Raw genomic sequence first — 16034 nt, 5'->3', positions numbered from 1 at the left:
CTCCCCTCGACAGGCACGACTGGCCTGTGACTGTCACACCAGATTTGCCAGGAGCTGTGTCTTTTCTTTGCAGCCGGGAAGGCCCCAAAGCATCCCAGGAGCCAGCAGTGTCCCAGCCACTGCCCTGGGGTAGAAAAGCCCTCTGGGTGCTGCAGCAGGAGTTAGCTGGTGTGAGGTTCCCGGCAGTAGGGTCCGAGAGCCGCCCGCTCCCTGGGCAGAGAGGAGCTGGCACTGGCAGGCTGGCGCTCACATGCAGGTTTAACTACGTCCCTTTCTCCGAGTCGGTCATTTTTGCTAAATTAGCGTCCATGCTCGTTTGGACACGAGCTTTGTTTACATGGCTCTGCACCAAACTCTTTGGGCTACCCTGCACTCCTCCCTCAGGCAAAGCTGTCACTGTCCCGCCTGCGAACAGCATGCAGGGCTGGCTCCTGTGTCCACAGGCAGGACAGGGACAGGAAGGGGAAAGGTGGCTGTGACGGGTTGGATCACAGAAACCCCCTTGGGAGCTGCCACCCGATGTGCCAAGACTACCCCTGCTTCTGTTTTCCCTGCCAGCTCAGGACTCCAGCACCCTGTCTTGCTGAACCAGACACTCCCGTCTGGCTCCAGACACAAACCCAAGATCTGAATCACTCGTCCCAAAGCTGCAAGTTTACCTGAAAACAGCTCATAGAAGTGTGCTTGTCTTTAGCACTCAGATGCCCAACTCCCAATGGGGTCTAAACCCAGATAAATCCGTTTTACCCTGCATAAAGCTTATGCAGAGTAAACTGATAAATTGTTCGCCCTCTATAACACTGATAGAGAGGTATGCACAGTTGTTTGCTCCCCCAGGTATTAATACATACTCTGAGTAAATTACTAAATAAAAAGTGATTTTATTAAATACAGACAGTAGGATTTAAGTGGGTCCAAGTAGTAACAGACAGAACAAAGTAAGTCACCAAGCAAAATAAAATAAAATGCGCAAATCTATGTCTAATCAAACTAAATACAGATGATTTCCTCACCAGTTCCAGAGCACTCCCTTTTACAGGCTAATCTCCTTTTAGCCTGGGTCCAGCAATCACTCACACCCCCTGTAGTTACTGTCCTTTGTTCCAGTCTCCTTCAAGTATCCTGGGGGGGGTGGGGTGGAGAGGCTCCTTCTTTAGCCAGCTGAAGACCAAAATGGAGGGGTCTCCCCCAGGTTTAAATAGACTTTCTCTTGTGGGTGGAGACCCCCCTCCTCCCTCCTATGCAAAGTCCAGCTCCAAGATGGAGTTCTGGAGTCACCTGGGCAAGTCACATGTCCCTGCATGACTCAGTCTTTACAGGCCGAAGCCATTGTCCACATGGTATCTTGTATGTCTCCAGGAAGACTTCTTATGTGGATTGGAGCATTCCAAGATGCATTGTTCCCCAAGTGTTTCCTGATCAGGTACTTAACCTGGCGAATTCCTTCCTAAAGAAGCTGACCAAATGCCTCACAAAGCTTACTTAGAAACCAAGCAAGTATACAACCCATATTCTTAACCTCAAGTAGAAAATGATATATATGTACAAATAGGATAAATAGATATAGTAAACCATAACCTTTACGGAGATATATTACATGGCACAGGCAGCACAAAACATATTCCGGTTATGTCATACATACATTTATAAGCACCCCCCCCCATAAAGCCTTATGGGGTACGCTGTCACAGTGGCAGCCCCAGCACAGCTGCCAGTAGCCAGTCGGCATTGCCAGCAATTAGCGCACAGTGGTGACAGAGAGAGCCCAGCACAACAGGACAAAGCCACTGGCCCTGCTGCCGTGTGCGTGTGCACGTGGGAGAGATAACGGGCCCGGAGGACAGCGCTCATTATGTGGGTTCCAAGCCCAGGCGGCATTCCCAGCAGGGACCCTGTCTTCCAGCTCCTTTCCACTGCAGTCTCCAGCTGTGAGCACCAGGCTCCGGCCAGCGAGCGGGGTCTCAGCTGGGGAACAGCTCTTCACCCTCGGCGTTTGTCTCCACAGACAGCATGAAGGGAACGTGCTGGCTGAACATCCAGGACGGGCGCTGTGAGGTGAACATTAACGGGGCCACGCTGAAGTCGGAGTGCTGTGCCACACTGGGAGCGGCCTGGGGCAGCCCCTGCGAGCGCTGTGAGATCGGTAAGGCTGGCTCCAAGGGGCGGGCACCTCCCCTGCAAGGACTGACCCTTCCTTTGATGATGCCCCTGTGCTCTCTTGCAGATACCACCTGCCCCCGAGGGTTTGCCAGGATGAAGGGGGTCACATGTGAAGGTAACGCCGAGTCTATCGGAGGGAGGCTGCGTCTGGGGTCATGTTGCACTCGTTGTTTTCATACACCCAAGGCCTGGCAGGAGCCGACACGGGCCATCCCTTCCCTCCCTCCCTCCCTCCCTCCTGCCACCTCCCTGCCCCTTTCCTGGCCCCTGCACTGAGTATCACAGTCCTGGCAGTGAGGGCACCTTGCGGAGACAGGGGATGTGGATTCCATGTTGTCCCATGACTGGATAGACCCAGTCCTGGTGTGGTGTGATAGTGACCAGGGAGCCTTTCACCCCATGCCCAAGTGCATGTGAGCAGGGCCCCAGGTTCCCCCCTGGAGAGCTCAGTGATCACTGAGGGTGCGTGTGTGACTCGCCCTCCTGCATGCTAATCCGTTCCCCTGGCACCCCGCTGTCCAGTGGGGATGGACTCTGACAGGGGCTGCACTGGGTTGCTGCTGCTTCCTGCTTGTGGCCTGCAGGGAAACAGGCTGGCGTTTATCTCTGTATAGCGCCCAGTGCTGGAGCTGAGGTACCCACGGCTCCCTAGCGAGGCGGGCACTCACCCCGGCTGTGATCTGTCTGGGGTGGACATGGTGAGTTGCTAAGTTCGCCACCCTGCGCCGTTCACCATGGTGGCTCTTCCCATGGCTTCCCCCAGGCAGGCTTGTCCCCCGTTAATCCCTAGGCCTGGCTGCTGCTGCCAGGTGCTGTCTGCCACCCCAACGCCCCCCTTTGTCTCCGTCCTGCAGATGTCAACGAGTGTGATGTCTTCCCTGGCGTCTGCCCCAACGGGCGCTGCATGAACACGGCCGGCTCCTTCCGCTGCGAGTGTCCCGAAGGGCTGACCCTTGATGGGACTGGCAGGATGTGTGTGGGTGAGGACAGCCACTGCCGCAAAGGCCTCAGCCCCTCCTGTGCCAAGGAGGTGCTGGGGGAGCTGGACACTGCCATCACACAGTCGCCTATTGCTTCTGGCCCCTTCCCTCCACAGGGCTGGGCCCCTTGCTGTTCACCCTGCACAGGGAAGGGGATGTGATGCACAGAAAGGTCAGAGGCTGACTTGAGCAGCTGCCAGCCCAGCAGCACATGGGGAATGGTGTGGTTCTCTAGCAAATACCTCCAGCTGCTCAGCAAGCTCAGATGAGGGAGGGCCAGGTGAGTGCAGGGAGGGCAGGTGAGCACAGGGGGGCCAGGTGAGTGCAGTGTTGGAGATCATAGAGTCATAGAAATGTAGGGCCGGAAAAGACCTTGAGAAATCATCCAGTCAAGCCCCCTGTGCTGAGGCAGGACAAGTAAACCTAGACCATCTCTGTCTACTCTTCTCTTAAAAACCTCCAGTGATGGGGACTCCACAACCTCCCTGGGAAGCTTGTTCCAGAATTGAACTCTCCTGATACAAAGTTTTTCCTCATATCTATCCTAGATCTCCCTCGCAGCCTCGCTGCATACTGAGCCCTGTACTTCTTGTCCTACCTTCAGTGGACACGGAGAACAATTGATCCCCGTCCCCTTTCTGACAGGTCTGCGAGTGCAGCAAGTTCTCCTCCCTGTCTGGTGTAGCCCAGGGGAGACAATGAGTCGTCACACAGCTCAGCACTGAATGACAGTGGGATTCACCTAGAAAGTGGGTGGGGAGCCATCTCCTGTTCATAATCTGTGCTAGTGCCCATTCACAGGCCATGCTGGATGGTACCCAGCCGTGTGCCCACTCTGGGCTTGTCACGGAGTGTGGGGGAGTCAGGGCCCTGCACCCCTTTTCCTGAGATTCACCGTGACTCTCAGCCAGCCAGTAAAACAGAAGGTTTATTAGATGACAGGAACACAGTCCCAAGCAGAGCATGTAGGTACAACCAGAACCCCTCAATCAAGTCCTTCTAGGGGGTTTAGGGAGCTTAGACCCCAGCTTGGGGTTCCCTGCGTTGCACCACCCAGCCCAAACTGAAAACAAAAGCTCCTCCAACAGCTCTCTCCCACCTCCCCTCTGCTCCTCCTCTCCTTTGTTCAGTCTCCCGGGCAGAAGGTGTCACTTCTCCCAACCCCCCTCCTGGCTCAGGTTACAGCTCAGGTAGCTTCCTTCCCATCCCCAATGTAACTCCCCTGCAACATTCCCAGGTCAAATCCGCCCCGCTCCCTGCTCCATCACAGGGCTCCCATAGGTGCTCCACTAGCTCCAGCTGAAAGCCAATGACATGCCAACCCACGAGGCATAGCCAGCAGGGGTCGGTGGAAGTGCTCCCAATGAGGGTGAGATGGGGGAGACTGTGCAGGGGGCCAATACAGCCCCCAGCCCCAAAGAAGTTGGGGAAGGGGATCTGAGGAGGTAGGGAGAAGCCAGGGGCCAAGGGAGGAGGAGGAGGAAGGGCAGAAGGAGCGATCCAGGTGCGTCGCCTGGCTCTGGGAAGTGCTGTTGAATGGCGTTGATGTGGACACTGGTTTCCTGCACACCAGACAAGCATGCCCCACGGCGGAGGCTGCTCTGGGACGCTGTGCAGCTCCTCTGGGGGTGCAGCGTGATCCTGCTCTCCCATTCTAACGTTACTGCCGCCTCACCTACTGTAGCTCCCAGGGGTCAGGGACAGTAGATGAGCCAGGGCATTCTCATAAGCAAACCAGGGACATGTGGCCTCGATGAAATTACTCCAAGGTGGGTGCACAACTGGTTGAAAGACCATACTCAAAGAGTAGTTATCAATGGTTCGCTGCCACACAGGGAGGACCTGGGTCTGGTACTATTCAATATTTTCATAGAATAGTCTTATAACATTTGTGAATGGCACCAAGCTGGGAGGGGCAGTGAGCCCTTTGGAGGACAGGATTAAAATTCAAAACAACCTGGACAAATTGGAGAATTGGTCTGAAATCAACAAGATGAAATTCAATAACGACAAGTGCAAAGTACTTCACTTAGGAGGGAAAAATCAAATGCCCCACTACAAACTGGGGAATAACTAGCTAGACATAGCACTGCTGGAAAGGACCTGGCGGGAGGGCTCTAGTGGATCACAAATTGAATATGAGTCACGAATGTGATGCAGCTGTGAAAAGAGCTAATATCAGCCTGGGGTGTGTTAACAGGCGTGTTGTATGTAAGACACAGGAGGTAACTGTCCTGTTCTGCTCAGCACTGATGACGTTTTGGGGTGGGGTGAGGGGGCAGGGGACTGTCCCCAGGTCTGGGCACCACACTTCAGGAAAGATGGGGACAAATTGGAGAGAGTCCAGAGGAAAGCAACAAAAAGGCTCAGGAAAATCTTTGAGGAAGGTTTAAAACAACTGGGCATGTTTTGTCCTGAGCAAAGATCACTGAAGGGGGATGTGATCACAGTCTTCAGATATGTTAAGGGCTGTTACAAAGAGGGAGGTGATCACTTGTTCTCCATGTCCACTGGAGGTAGGACAAGAAGTAATGGGCTTAATCTGCAGCAAGGGAGATTTCAGTTCGATATTAGGAGAAACTCTCTAACTCTCAGGGAGGGACATGGGGCCTGGGGCTGGCTGCAGTGACCTGCAGGAGTGAGGGCTGCAGGCAGCCCCGCTGGGGTGAGGGCTGCTGGCCCTTGAGAAGTTGCCTCTGGAGGCAGGGGAGCCCCATCCAGCGTGAGATTCACCGTAGGGCTGGCCTGCCCTCGGGGGTGCGCCAGGGAATGGAGAGGCCCCAGGCAGCTCTCTCCCCCCGGGACACTCAGCCTGGCTCTCTCCCCAGATGTGCGTGCGGAGCAGTGCTACATGAAGTGGGATGAGGATGAGTGCACGGCGCCCCTGCCCGGGAAGTACCGGATCGACATGTGCTGCTGCTCTGTGGGCTCGGCCTGGGGCAGCGACTGCGAAGAGTGCCCCAGAGCTGGCAGCAGCGAGTACAAGGCCATCTGCCCCAGGGGCCCTGGCTTTGCCAACAGAGGGGACGTGCTCTCAGGCAGACCCTTCTACAAAGGTGAGAGGAAAGGGGGCGGCTGCTGAACCCTGCGGGCGAAAATCCTTCCTGGCTGCAGCCGGTGCCCAGGGACCTGCTCCCGGAGCCAGGAGACAGACACCCTCACTGCAGCACTGATGCTGCCTTCCCCCCACAGATGTGAACGAGTGTAAGGTCTTCTCCGGCCTCTGTGCTCACGGGACCTGTCGGAACACCATTGGCAGCTTCCGGTGCCTCTGTGGCAATGGCTTCGCTTTGGATGCCGAGGAAAGAAACTGCACAGGTAAGGGGAGAAGGGCCCACCCCATCCGGAGCCTCTCCAGCCCAGGCTGCCCTGCTAGGGTCAGGGTGCGCTGCTGCCATGTAGCCCAGTCTCCTGGACCAGCTCCTTGGGCAGGGCATTTACTGAGGGGGTGGGGTAAGATGCCACCCTAGGATAGCCCCCTGCAGCATACGCAGCCTGCCCCAAAGGGTGCCAGCTTCCAGCGAGACGAGCTGCCAAAGACAGCCCTGGCCAGTCTGGCAAGTCTGCATTCTGCTCTCCATGCTCTCAGCACCTGGAGGAGGCAGACTCTCACCCGGCATGCCCCCGGCTTGCCCCTAGCTGCAGGGGCTGGCTGGCTCCTGGCTGAGCCTCTCCCATGCCCACAGATATCGATGAGTGCCGCATCTCGCCGGACCTGTGTGGCCACGGCAGCTGCGTCAACACCCCGGGCAGCTTCGAGTGCGAGTGCTTCGAGGGCTACGAGAGCGGCTTCATGATGATGAAGAACTGCATGGGTAAGAGAGCGTCCCTGAGCTGTGCCCTGCACCTCCCACTGCCCTGGGATTGCTGGTGGGAGGGAGAGCGAGTGCATGGCACAGCCTGGCCCTGACCCCTGGAGAGTCTGGAACAGTCACTGCTTCCCTGCAGGGAGCCACTCTCCCATCGGGAGGGGAGCAGGAGAAGGGCAGGGCCTCCCTCAGCCTGGATGCCCTGTCCAGGCCCTGTTCACGGGGAGCAGCTGGATCCATGTAGCTGAGAGCAGAACGGGGCCTGAGAATGTGGAGAGAGCCCAGGGGAAGCTGAGTGCCCTGGATACCTGCCCGGGGGAGAGCACAGAGTCTGCAAGGGGCCAGGGTGGGCGGTGCGGGAGTGGTGCTCAGGGCAGGGATGGGAGAGTATGGAGGGACCTGGGCGGGCTCAGTACCTGGGCAGGCAGGTGTGGGGGGCCAGAGCGGGGGAGGGGGGCTCTCTGCAAGGGGGAGAGCATTGCCTGTATCAGGGAGCATTGGAGAGACCCTGGATCCTGCAGTGGGGGCCATCTTGGGAATGGCTGGGAGTTCCCGCCAAAGGCCAGACCCCACTAGCCTCACCCTGCTGGCAGGGAGCAGTGGGAGGGAGGCCCCATCCCATTGCACAGCCAAGGCTGGGGGCCCCTGTGCTGCCCGAGTTACTCTGCCACCTGCTGCAGTGTCGCTCCGAGACTGCTGGCCCCACTGCAGAGAGCCCATGAGGGTAGCCTGGGGGGATAGCACGGGAGATGCCCACCCCTGCTGCTGGCAGGGAAGCTGGGGAGCTCGGTTTTCCCCTCGCTCTCCCTCCAACTGGGCAATTTGTCCTGTTGGAAATGTGGCTTTGGGGCAGGAAAACAAAATTTCCCCCGTGGAACATTCCCTGGAGTGTAACCCCCAGGGCTGTCTGGGGAGCAGCCAGGGGACTCAGCCCAGGGGCTGGGACCAGGCCCTAGACTACCCTCAGGGGTGGGGCCCAAGGTGTTCCTGGCTGGGGAGGGTTGGGGGCAGTACGTTCCTGGGCACAGGCCTTGCTTGGGAAGGTTGCCCAGCTGCCCCAGCCATTTCCATTGAGGGGAGCCCACTCCAGTCCGGGGAAGCCCATGTTTAAGTTAAGGAGTGACCTGCCCGTTTCCATGGCAGCCTGAGCCCGTTCTCAGGCCCTGTAGGAGGCTGGTGCTCTGCGGCCTGTGCATATCCTGGGACGGAGAAATGTCTTGGCTCAGCCGGAGACGGCTTTCAAGCTGTTTTTACAGCTGTGCCCCCTGTCAGCTGGGGAACGCTCTAACTGCCCGCTCGCTGCCCCCACGAGAAGGCTGCGGGGCGGGGACTGGGCTCAGCAGCTGTCCCACTCCTGCTCCACTGGGTGGCACCAGCCCGCGCATAGAAAGCCTGGGTCCCGGTCCTGGCAGGGTGGCACTGACCTGGTGTGTGGTGCTCTCACCAGCTCTCCTGGGGCCATGTGCATGAGCACCCCACTGCCTCCATGGCCATCTGCACAGGGTCGTTACAGCGCCGGGGCAGGCAGCTGACCACACGAGCTTCGGCCTGCAGCACGTCCTGCTACAGCTGCTTGTGCTCCCTGGGCTGCAGCTTGGGACAATTCTCCATTCTGGGCAGGCGGTGAGCAGGGCCTAGGCCCGGGCAATGGGCCACACTCCCACTGCACAGGCGGCACTTTGGGTAGCTTTGACTGTGTTGGAAGAACTGGGAACAGACACAGCAACAATTTCAAACACCCTCACTGAAACCCCAGCCTCCTGGGCTTAGGGAGCTGCTGAGAGGGGCTTGGGGAGGAGGAACGCAGGGCTGCGCACAGCCAGACAGCCGGGGAGCCAGGACGCGGTGGTTCCTGACTGCCCCCTGCACGGTAACGCACGCTGTACTCTGCGCTGTCCTTTTCTGAAGCACTGGTGCTCTGTAACATGCCATGTGGCTCCCTCCTGGCCTGGGCCGTGTTGTAGTGTTATCCATGGGGGTAACTCGGATTTGGGGGGTGGGTCCCAGCCTGGGCTTTGGGGTTATCCAGGACAATGTTCCTTGGCACTGGAGTCACACGTACCTGGGAAACACCAGCTGCCAGACAAACCCCCCGAATCCTTGTGTCCTGCTCTCCGCAGACATCGACGAGTGCGAGCGGGACCCGCTGCTGTGCCGTGGAGGGATCTGTGTCAATACCGAGGGCAGCTTCGAGTGCATCTGCCCCCCAGGCCACGAGCTGAGCGCAGAAGGCAATGCCTGCGTTGGTGAGTGCGTGGGAAGGGCCAGGGTGTCTGCAGCACGCCTGCCCCTGCTCACACCCAGCAGCCAAAGGGCCACGCTGTGTCCTGTGCCAGCTCACGGATGATGGTGGGTTTACACTGGGTGAGACCCCTGTCAGAGGGCCTGATCCTAAGCCCATGCTGGGCATGTGCAGATCCCACTCAGGTCAGTGGGGGATTGAGGGCATGCTGCATTTCACAGAATCGGGCCCAGAGTCTCTGTCACTCCCAGAGCCACGTTGCATTTATGGAGCCAGATCAGCTACCTGCTGTTCATCAAGGACTGAACGACATGGTGATGGGTCGGAGGGGCAGCCGTCAGCATGTTGGACTGCCCAGATTGCAGTAGTGAGAGTGGGGCAGGCTGGGTGATCCCAGCCAGCACAGTACGGAGGTTCCTGGTGGAGACCCAGCCAGTGGGGGTAGGACCCACTGATTGAAATGCTCTAGAAGAGTAAAGAGCGTCTAGCAACGCTGCCAGGAGACAGGGAGTGGGAGGCGCTACAGAGCCCCGGGGGGGCAGAGAAATCCCACCTGGGCCTGGGGCAGTGGGGACGGGCCCACCTGGGAGCTGCAGCGAGTGCGCCTGGGGAAGTGAGCTGGTTCTTCCCCTCCATGCGGGGAGGGGGGATCCGAAGCAGCTGGGAGAGACCCAGAAGAGTGTCAGGACCTGGGTGGGTCTGAGATGTGGCGGAGACGGGGGCTGTGGGGAGCTGCAAGGGTCACTGTTAAAATGCAGCACTGACAATGCTGGGAATGGCTGAGCCCAGCTGGCCTATAAACCCTTTCACTCTCACCCCAGATATCAATGAGTGCTCCCTCAGCGACAGCCTGTGCCGCAACGGGCACTGCGTCAACGTCATCGGCACCTACCAGTGCGCCTGTGACTCTGGCTTCCAGGGCACTCCGGACAGGCAGGGCTGCATCGGTGAGTGCACGTGGGGCTGAGCTCCAGGCCGGGCTCTGGACAGGGCTCTGCCCTGCGGATGCAGGAGGGCAGAGAGGATGGCCAGAGTGGGCTCTTCTGGACTTTAGCCTCCAGGAGAACCCCAACTGGATGCCAGGGCAATGGGCTGCCTTTAAGCATCTGTGTGAAACATACTGACAGTGCATGTGCAGATCCTATGCACAGTCATGCCCCAGTCACCGCCAGGCCCCCTGTCTGTCACAGGCTTGATTAGTGCCAGACGTCCTGGCGCGGGCTGGACAGCAAGAAGCCGGGAAGGCAGCAGCACTTCCTCCGAGTGCCCATGGGGGCGCTGTGAGCCATCGTCCCTGTGCACAGGAGCCCAGGGTGCGGGCGCATCCTTCTGTCTTGGCACTCTCCGATCCCGGGCTCTGGGTGCTGGCACCGCCATGTGGGTTCCGTCTGGCTGGGCAGCTGGTGCCCCAGCAGGGGCCTTGCAGTGACTGGGGCGTGGCTTTTCCCATGCAGATATTGACGAGTGCACCATCATGAACGGCGGCTGCGACACGCACTGCACCAACTCGGAGGGCAGCTACCAGTGCAGCTGCAGCGAAGGCTACGCGCTCATGCCGGACAAGAGGTCGTGTACAGGTGAGCGGGGATCTGGCTGTTCTAGTGCTGGCACACGGGCTGCGCAGGGTACTGCAGGATGCAATACAGCCTCGCACGGGGGTAGGGTGGGACTATCTTTGGGCCTTGCCCTGCGAGATGAAGGGCACCAGATGGGCTCCATTGGCTCACTCTGAAGACAGCACTGTGCATTGACTGACACCCCCAGCTCGCGCTGCCCTCAGCCCCGTGCACAGATGGACATCCCAAACTCACCCTGTCCTCAGCCCTGTGCACTGACGGGCAACCCCAGCTCGCCCTGCCCTCAGCCCCGTGCACTGAGGGGCACCCCCAGCTCACCCTGCCCTCAGCCCCGTGCACTGACGGGCACTCCGAACTCACCCTGCCCTCAGCCCCATGCACTGACAGGCACCCCCAGCTCACGCTGCCCTCAGCCCCGTGCACTGAGGGGCACCCCCAGCTCACGCTGCCCTCAGCCCCGTGCACTGAGGGGCACTCCGAACCCACCCTGCCCTCAGCCCCGTGCACTGACAGGCACCCCCAGCTCACCCTGCCCTCAGCCCCATGCACTGATGGGCACCCCCAGCTTGCGCTGCCCTCAGCCCTGTGCACTGACGGGCACTCCAAATTCACCCTGCCCTCAGCCCCGTGCACTGACGGGCATCCCCAGCTTGAGCTGCCCTCAGCCCTGTGCACTGAGGGGCACCCTGAACTCACCCTGCCCTCAGCCCCGTGCACTGACGGCACCCCCAGCTTGCGCTGCGCTCAGCCCTGTACAGGACACGGGTGCCCCGGCAGCCAGATGGGTGTGTCATTCTGATGGTGTGTGGTGAGCCGGGAGCAGCTGAGTGGGGACATTCCCTGCAGGTGCCCTGGCCTGCCCAGCAATGCCAGGCCCTGACCCAGCCTCCCCGTGGCCATTGGGTTTGGAGCTGCAGGGAGTCCCTGACCCAATCTCTTTCCTGTCTGCCTCTGGCAACACTTGCTCCCCACCAAGGGACCCTCGCGGCTGTAGCCCTGTCACTCCGCCTGCCTTGCTCAGTCACCACAGACCCCCCTCCTGTGGCCAGTGATCCCCTTCGCTACCACCCAGCAGTTCCAGGCCCCTGCTCTGACAGCTTCTCCCTCCCTCGCCAGATATCGATGAATGCGAGGACAACCCAGAGATCTGCGACGGGGGCCAGTGCACCAACATCCCGGGGGAGTACCGCTGCCTTTGCTTTGACGGATTCATGGCCTCCCTGGACATGAAGACGTGCATCGGTGAGACAGCCACGCCTGGTGGTCGCTGGGGAGGGAGGGTCTGGGACCTGCCCCAGGCCCTGGCACAGGGCTGCAGGTACTGAGCCGTGTTCTCCTGCAGATGTGAACGAGTGTGACCTGAACCCCAACATCTGCCTGCACGGCGAGTGTGAGAACACCAAGGGCTCCTTCATCTGCCACTGCCAGCTCGGCTACTTCGTCAAGAAGGGGGCAACGGGCTGCACAGGTGGGAACACCGCCGCACCAGTGCCTTGGGCTGTGGGGAGGCTAGGCAGGAGCAATGCCACAGGTGGCAAGCCCCACGGCAGCTGGCTCCTGCAGGGACCCCCCACCCCAAGAGGGCAGGGACTGCCAGGACCAGAGCCAATGAGTCACCCACACTGGGCTCTAGGCAGGAATCTGTTCCCAATTGATTTATATCCTGTGGGCCTGACTCTCCTCTTACTGCAGTCTGTCCCCATCGTCCTGGGGGGGTCACTCACTGCACACCCCCATCACACCAGGGGTCACTCACTGCTCACTCCAGTGTGTCCCCACTGCCCCTGGGGTCACTCACTGCACAACCCCCACGGTCCACGGGGGGTCACTCACTGTGCACCCCAGTCTGTCCCCATGGCCCCAGGGGGTCACTCACTGCTCACCCCTCCATCACCCAGGAGGGTCACTCCTGGGTCAGCCTGGTCCATCCCATGGGCACTTTGAGCCCAGTAGACCCTAGGTTTGTCCCCCCCTTCACTCAGGGGATGAGGGGCCTGGCTGGGTCAGGTCTAATGCGCTTCCTTCATGCAGATATCGACGAGTGTGAGATCGGTGCTCACAACTGTGACATGCATGCCTCCTGCATCAACGTGCCCGGCAGCTTTAAGTGCAAGTGCCGCACGGGCTGGCTTGGAGATGGGCTGAAATGCAATGGTGAGTTCCCAGCCCGGACGGGGAGGGGACTCGAGCAGCTCCTAGCATGTGGCCATGTCCCTGGCCATGTGCACCTGCGGATACTGGGGTCAGCTGTGCACACAGTGCTCCAGGGGCCAACAGGGCATTGTGTTCACATTAGGGTGACCAGATGTCCCGATTTTATAGGGACAGTCCTAATTTTGAGGTCTTTTTCTTATGTAGGTTCCTATTACCCCCCACCCCCTGTCCTGATTTTTCACATTTGCTGTCTGGTCACCCTAGTTCACATGGGCAATGTGTGTACATATGTGTCAGTGTCTCACAGCCAGTTATGTGTCAGTGTGTGTGTGTGTGTGTGTGTCTCACGGGCAGAGTGTGTGTGTGTGTGGCTCATGGGCAGTGTGTATGTCTGTGTGCACGTGTCAGTGTCTCAAGCAGCATGTGTGTGTACATGTGTTTGAGTGTCTCACAAGCAGTGTGTAGGCGTGTGGAGCTGTGCTGTCTGTCTGGGTGTCCCCATGCTCACCAGAGGGGGGCGGGGAGCCAGGAGGCTGAAGCCGCGCTCAGACCCCAGCCTGTAACTCCTGTGCTGCCCCCGGGCGCAGACCCAGAGACAAGCAATCCTCTCACTGGGCTTCTCCCCACAGACCTGGATGAATGTGCCACTGAAGAGCACAAGTGCAACCTGAATGCCAATTGCGTGAACACACCTGGCTCCTACCGCTGTGCCTGCCGAGAGGGCTTCTCCGGCGACGGCTTCTCCTGCTCAGGTACAGGGTGTCCGGGCGCTGGGGCAGAGCGAGGGGCCTGGCACCCACCCGGGACTGCTCCAGTCTACCCCAACTGTGGGGAGCAACTGATCTCTCCCCAGCTACTGTGGGGGATGCAGAGACAGGGTAGAGAGATCCTCCCCTCCCCCACCAGCCCCCATCCTCTGGGATGCAAACCTGACTGACAGCCAGACAATCTCCAAACCACACCCATCCCGTTCGGTTACCGTGGGATCCCCCACCCCCACCTACCTGTTTACCCATGGGATCCCTCCACACACACCCCCCGCTCGGTTACCCACAGGATCCCCCCATCCCCACGTGCTCTGTTACCCATGGGATCCCCCCACCCCCACCCGCCTGGTTACCCACGGGATCCCCCATCCCCACATGCTCAGTTACCCACGGGATCCCTCCACCCCCACCCGCCTGGTTACCCATGGGATCCCTCCACCCCCACCCGCCTGGTTACCCACGGGATCCCCCATCCCCAGATGCTCAGTTACCCACCGGATCCCCCCACCCCCACCCGCCTGGTTACCCATGGGATCCCTCCACCCCCACCTGCCTGGTTACCCATGGGATCCCTCCACCCCCACGTGCTCAGTTACCCATTGGATCCCTCCACCCCCCACCCGCCTGGTTACCCATGGGATCCCCCCACCCACACCCTCTGAGTTACCCATGGGATCACCCTACCCCTTCCCCCTTGTTACTCATGGCATCCCCCACCTCCCCACGTGCTTGGTTACCCATGGGATTCCCCCCATCCCCACTAGCCCGGTGCACTGGTTTACCCACGGGATCCCCACACACACTCAGCTACTCACGGGATCTCCCCACCCCCCACCCGCTTGGTTACCCATGGGATCCCCTCATCCCCACCCACCCATTACTGTTGGGACCACTCTGGCCAGCTCCCCATGCCAAGGGCAGATCTGAGAGCTGTCTCATCACTAGCTGCAAGGCCTCCTGCCCTCCTGCCTGTGGGGGATGGGTAACCTGCTCTAGGTCAGGGAGCCCTCCCAAAAGCATGCATCTCCTGCAGGTGCTTTTGGGAACCCCCAACAGTACCTAGCTTCCTTTCCTCTCCTGGGGAGCGCCTCCAGCTGCCCATGAGCCGGGGGGGGGAGGGGGCACTAGATTGTGGTGGCTCGTGGGAGATCCCCTGGGGTGGGGGGTGGAGGCTCCAGTCTTCTCCCCACTGCTGTGTTGACGTGCTGGTGACCTCTCCTGCAGATGTGGACGAGTGTGCGGACAACGTGAACCTGTGTGAGAACGGGCAGTGCCTGAACGCGCCCGGGGGCTACCGCTGCGAGTGCGAGATGGGCTTCAACCCCACGGAGGACAGCAGGGCCTGCCAGGGTAAGAGCACGGCTCCTGCAGCACGGCGCTGCCCGGCCTTTCTACGCTGCCCCGGCACAGCCAGGGCCTTCACGCCACGCTGCTGCCCAGTGCGGGGCCCTGGCCCTGCCGCCGCCCCAGGGAGCACGCCAAGGCTCCAGTCACTGGCTGGCGTCTGGTGTCCTGGGCTCAAGAAGGCCTAGGCTTCTTTCCAGGGAGTGCGAGGAGCCACCCAAATTCCTGCCCTGTGAGAGTGGCCATCACGCCCAGCCCAACCCCACAGCACCCTTGGCTGCAGCTGGGCTGCAGACCTCTGCCCACTGCACCGCTCTGGCTGCCTGCTCCTCTGCCGGCCCTTCTCCTCACACAAAGATCCCCCGGGGCAGGCGCCCGGTCCTTCCCCTCACACAGAGATCCCCCAGGGCAGGCGCCCGGCCCTTCTCCTCACACAAAGATCCCCCAGGGCAGGCGCCCGGCCCTTCCCCTCACACAAAGATCCCCCGGGGCAGGCGCCCGGTCCTTCCCCTCACACAAAGATCCCCCGGGGCAGGCACCCGGTCCTTCCCCTCACACAGAGATCCCCCAGGGCAGGCGCCCGGCCCTTCTCCTCACACAGAGATCCCCCGGGGTAGGCGCCCGGCCCTTCTCCTCACACAAAGATCCCACGGGGCAGGCGCCCGGTCCTTCTCCTCACACAAAGATCCCACGGGGTAGGCGCCCGGTCCTTCCCCTCACACAGAGATCCCCCAGGGCAGGCGCCCGGCCCTTCTCCTCACACAAAGATCCCCAGGGCAGACGCCCGGTCCTTCCCCTCACACAGAGATCCCCCGGGGTAGGCGCCCGGTCCTTCCCCTCACACAGAGAGCCCCCCAGGGCAGGCGCCCGGCCCTTCTCCTCACACAGAGATCCCCCCAGGGCAGGCGCCCGGCCCTTCCCCTCACACAGAGATCCCCCAAGGGCAGGCGCCCGGCCCTTCCTCTCACACAGAGATCCCCTGGGGCAGGCGCCCAGCCCTT

General features: G+C 60.3%; 1 protein-coding gene across 1 annotated transcript in view; it reads left to right on the top strand.

Annotated features, from left to right (window-relative positions):
- FBN3 (fibrillin 3) overlaps window positions 1–16034 on the top strand; it is a 109234-nt gene that overhangs the window by 20211 nt on the left and 72989 nt on the right. Inside the window, 14 exon segments of the mRNA XM_029913472.1 lie at window positions 2006–2143; window positions 2225–2275; window positions 3015–3140; window positions 5969–6196; window positions 6333–6458; window positions 6827–6955; window positions 9070–9195; window positions 10013–10138; window positions 10646–10768; window positions 11885–12010; window positions 12111–12236; window positions 12800–12922; window positions 13552–13674; window positions 14914–15039. Coding sequence (XP_029769332.1) covers window positions 2006–2143; window positions 2225–2275; window positions 3015–3140; window positions 5969–6196; window positions 6333–6458; window positions 6827–6955; window positions 9070–9195; window positions 10013–10138; window positions 10646–10768; window positions 11885–12010; window positions 12111–12236; window positions 12800–12922; window positions 13552–13674; window positions 14914–15039 — 1797 coding nt within the window.

The sequence above is a fragment of the Terrapene carolina genome, unplaced genomic scaffold (assembly GCF_002925995.2).
Source record: "Terrapene carolina triunguis isolate 2854851 unplaced genomic scaffold, T_m_triunguis-2.0 Scaffold662, whole genome shotgun sequence".
In the NCBI taxonomy this organism is placed as follows: domain Eukaryota; kingdom Metazoa; phylum Chordata; order Testudines; family Emydidae; genus Terrapene; species Terrapene triunguis.
This window is presented reverse-complemented; position numbering and strand designations above follow the sequence as displayed.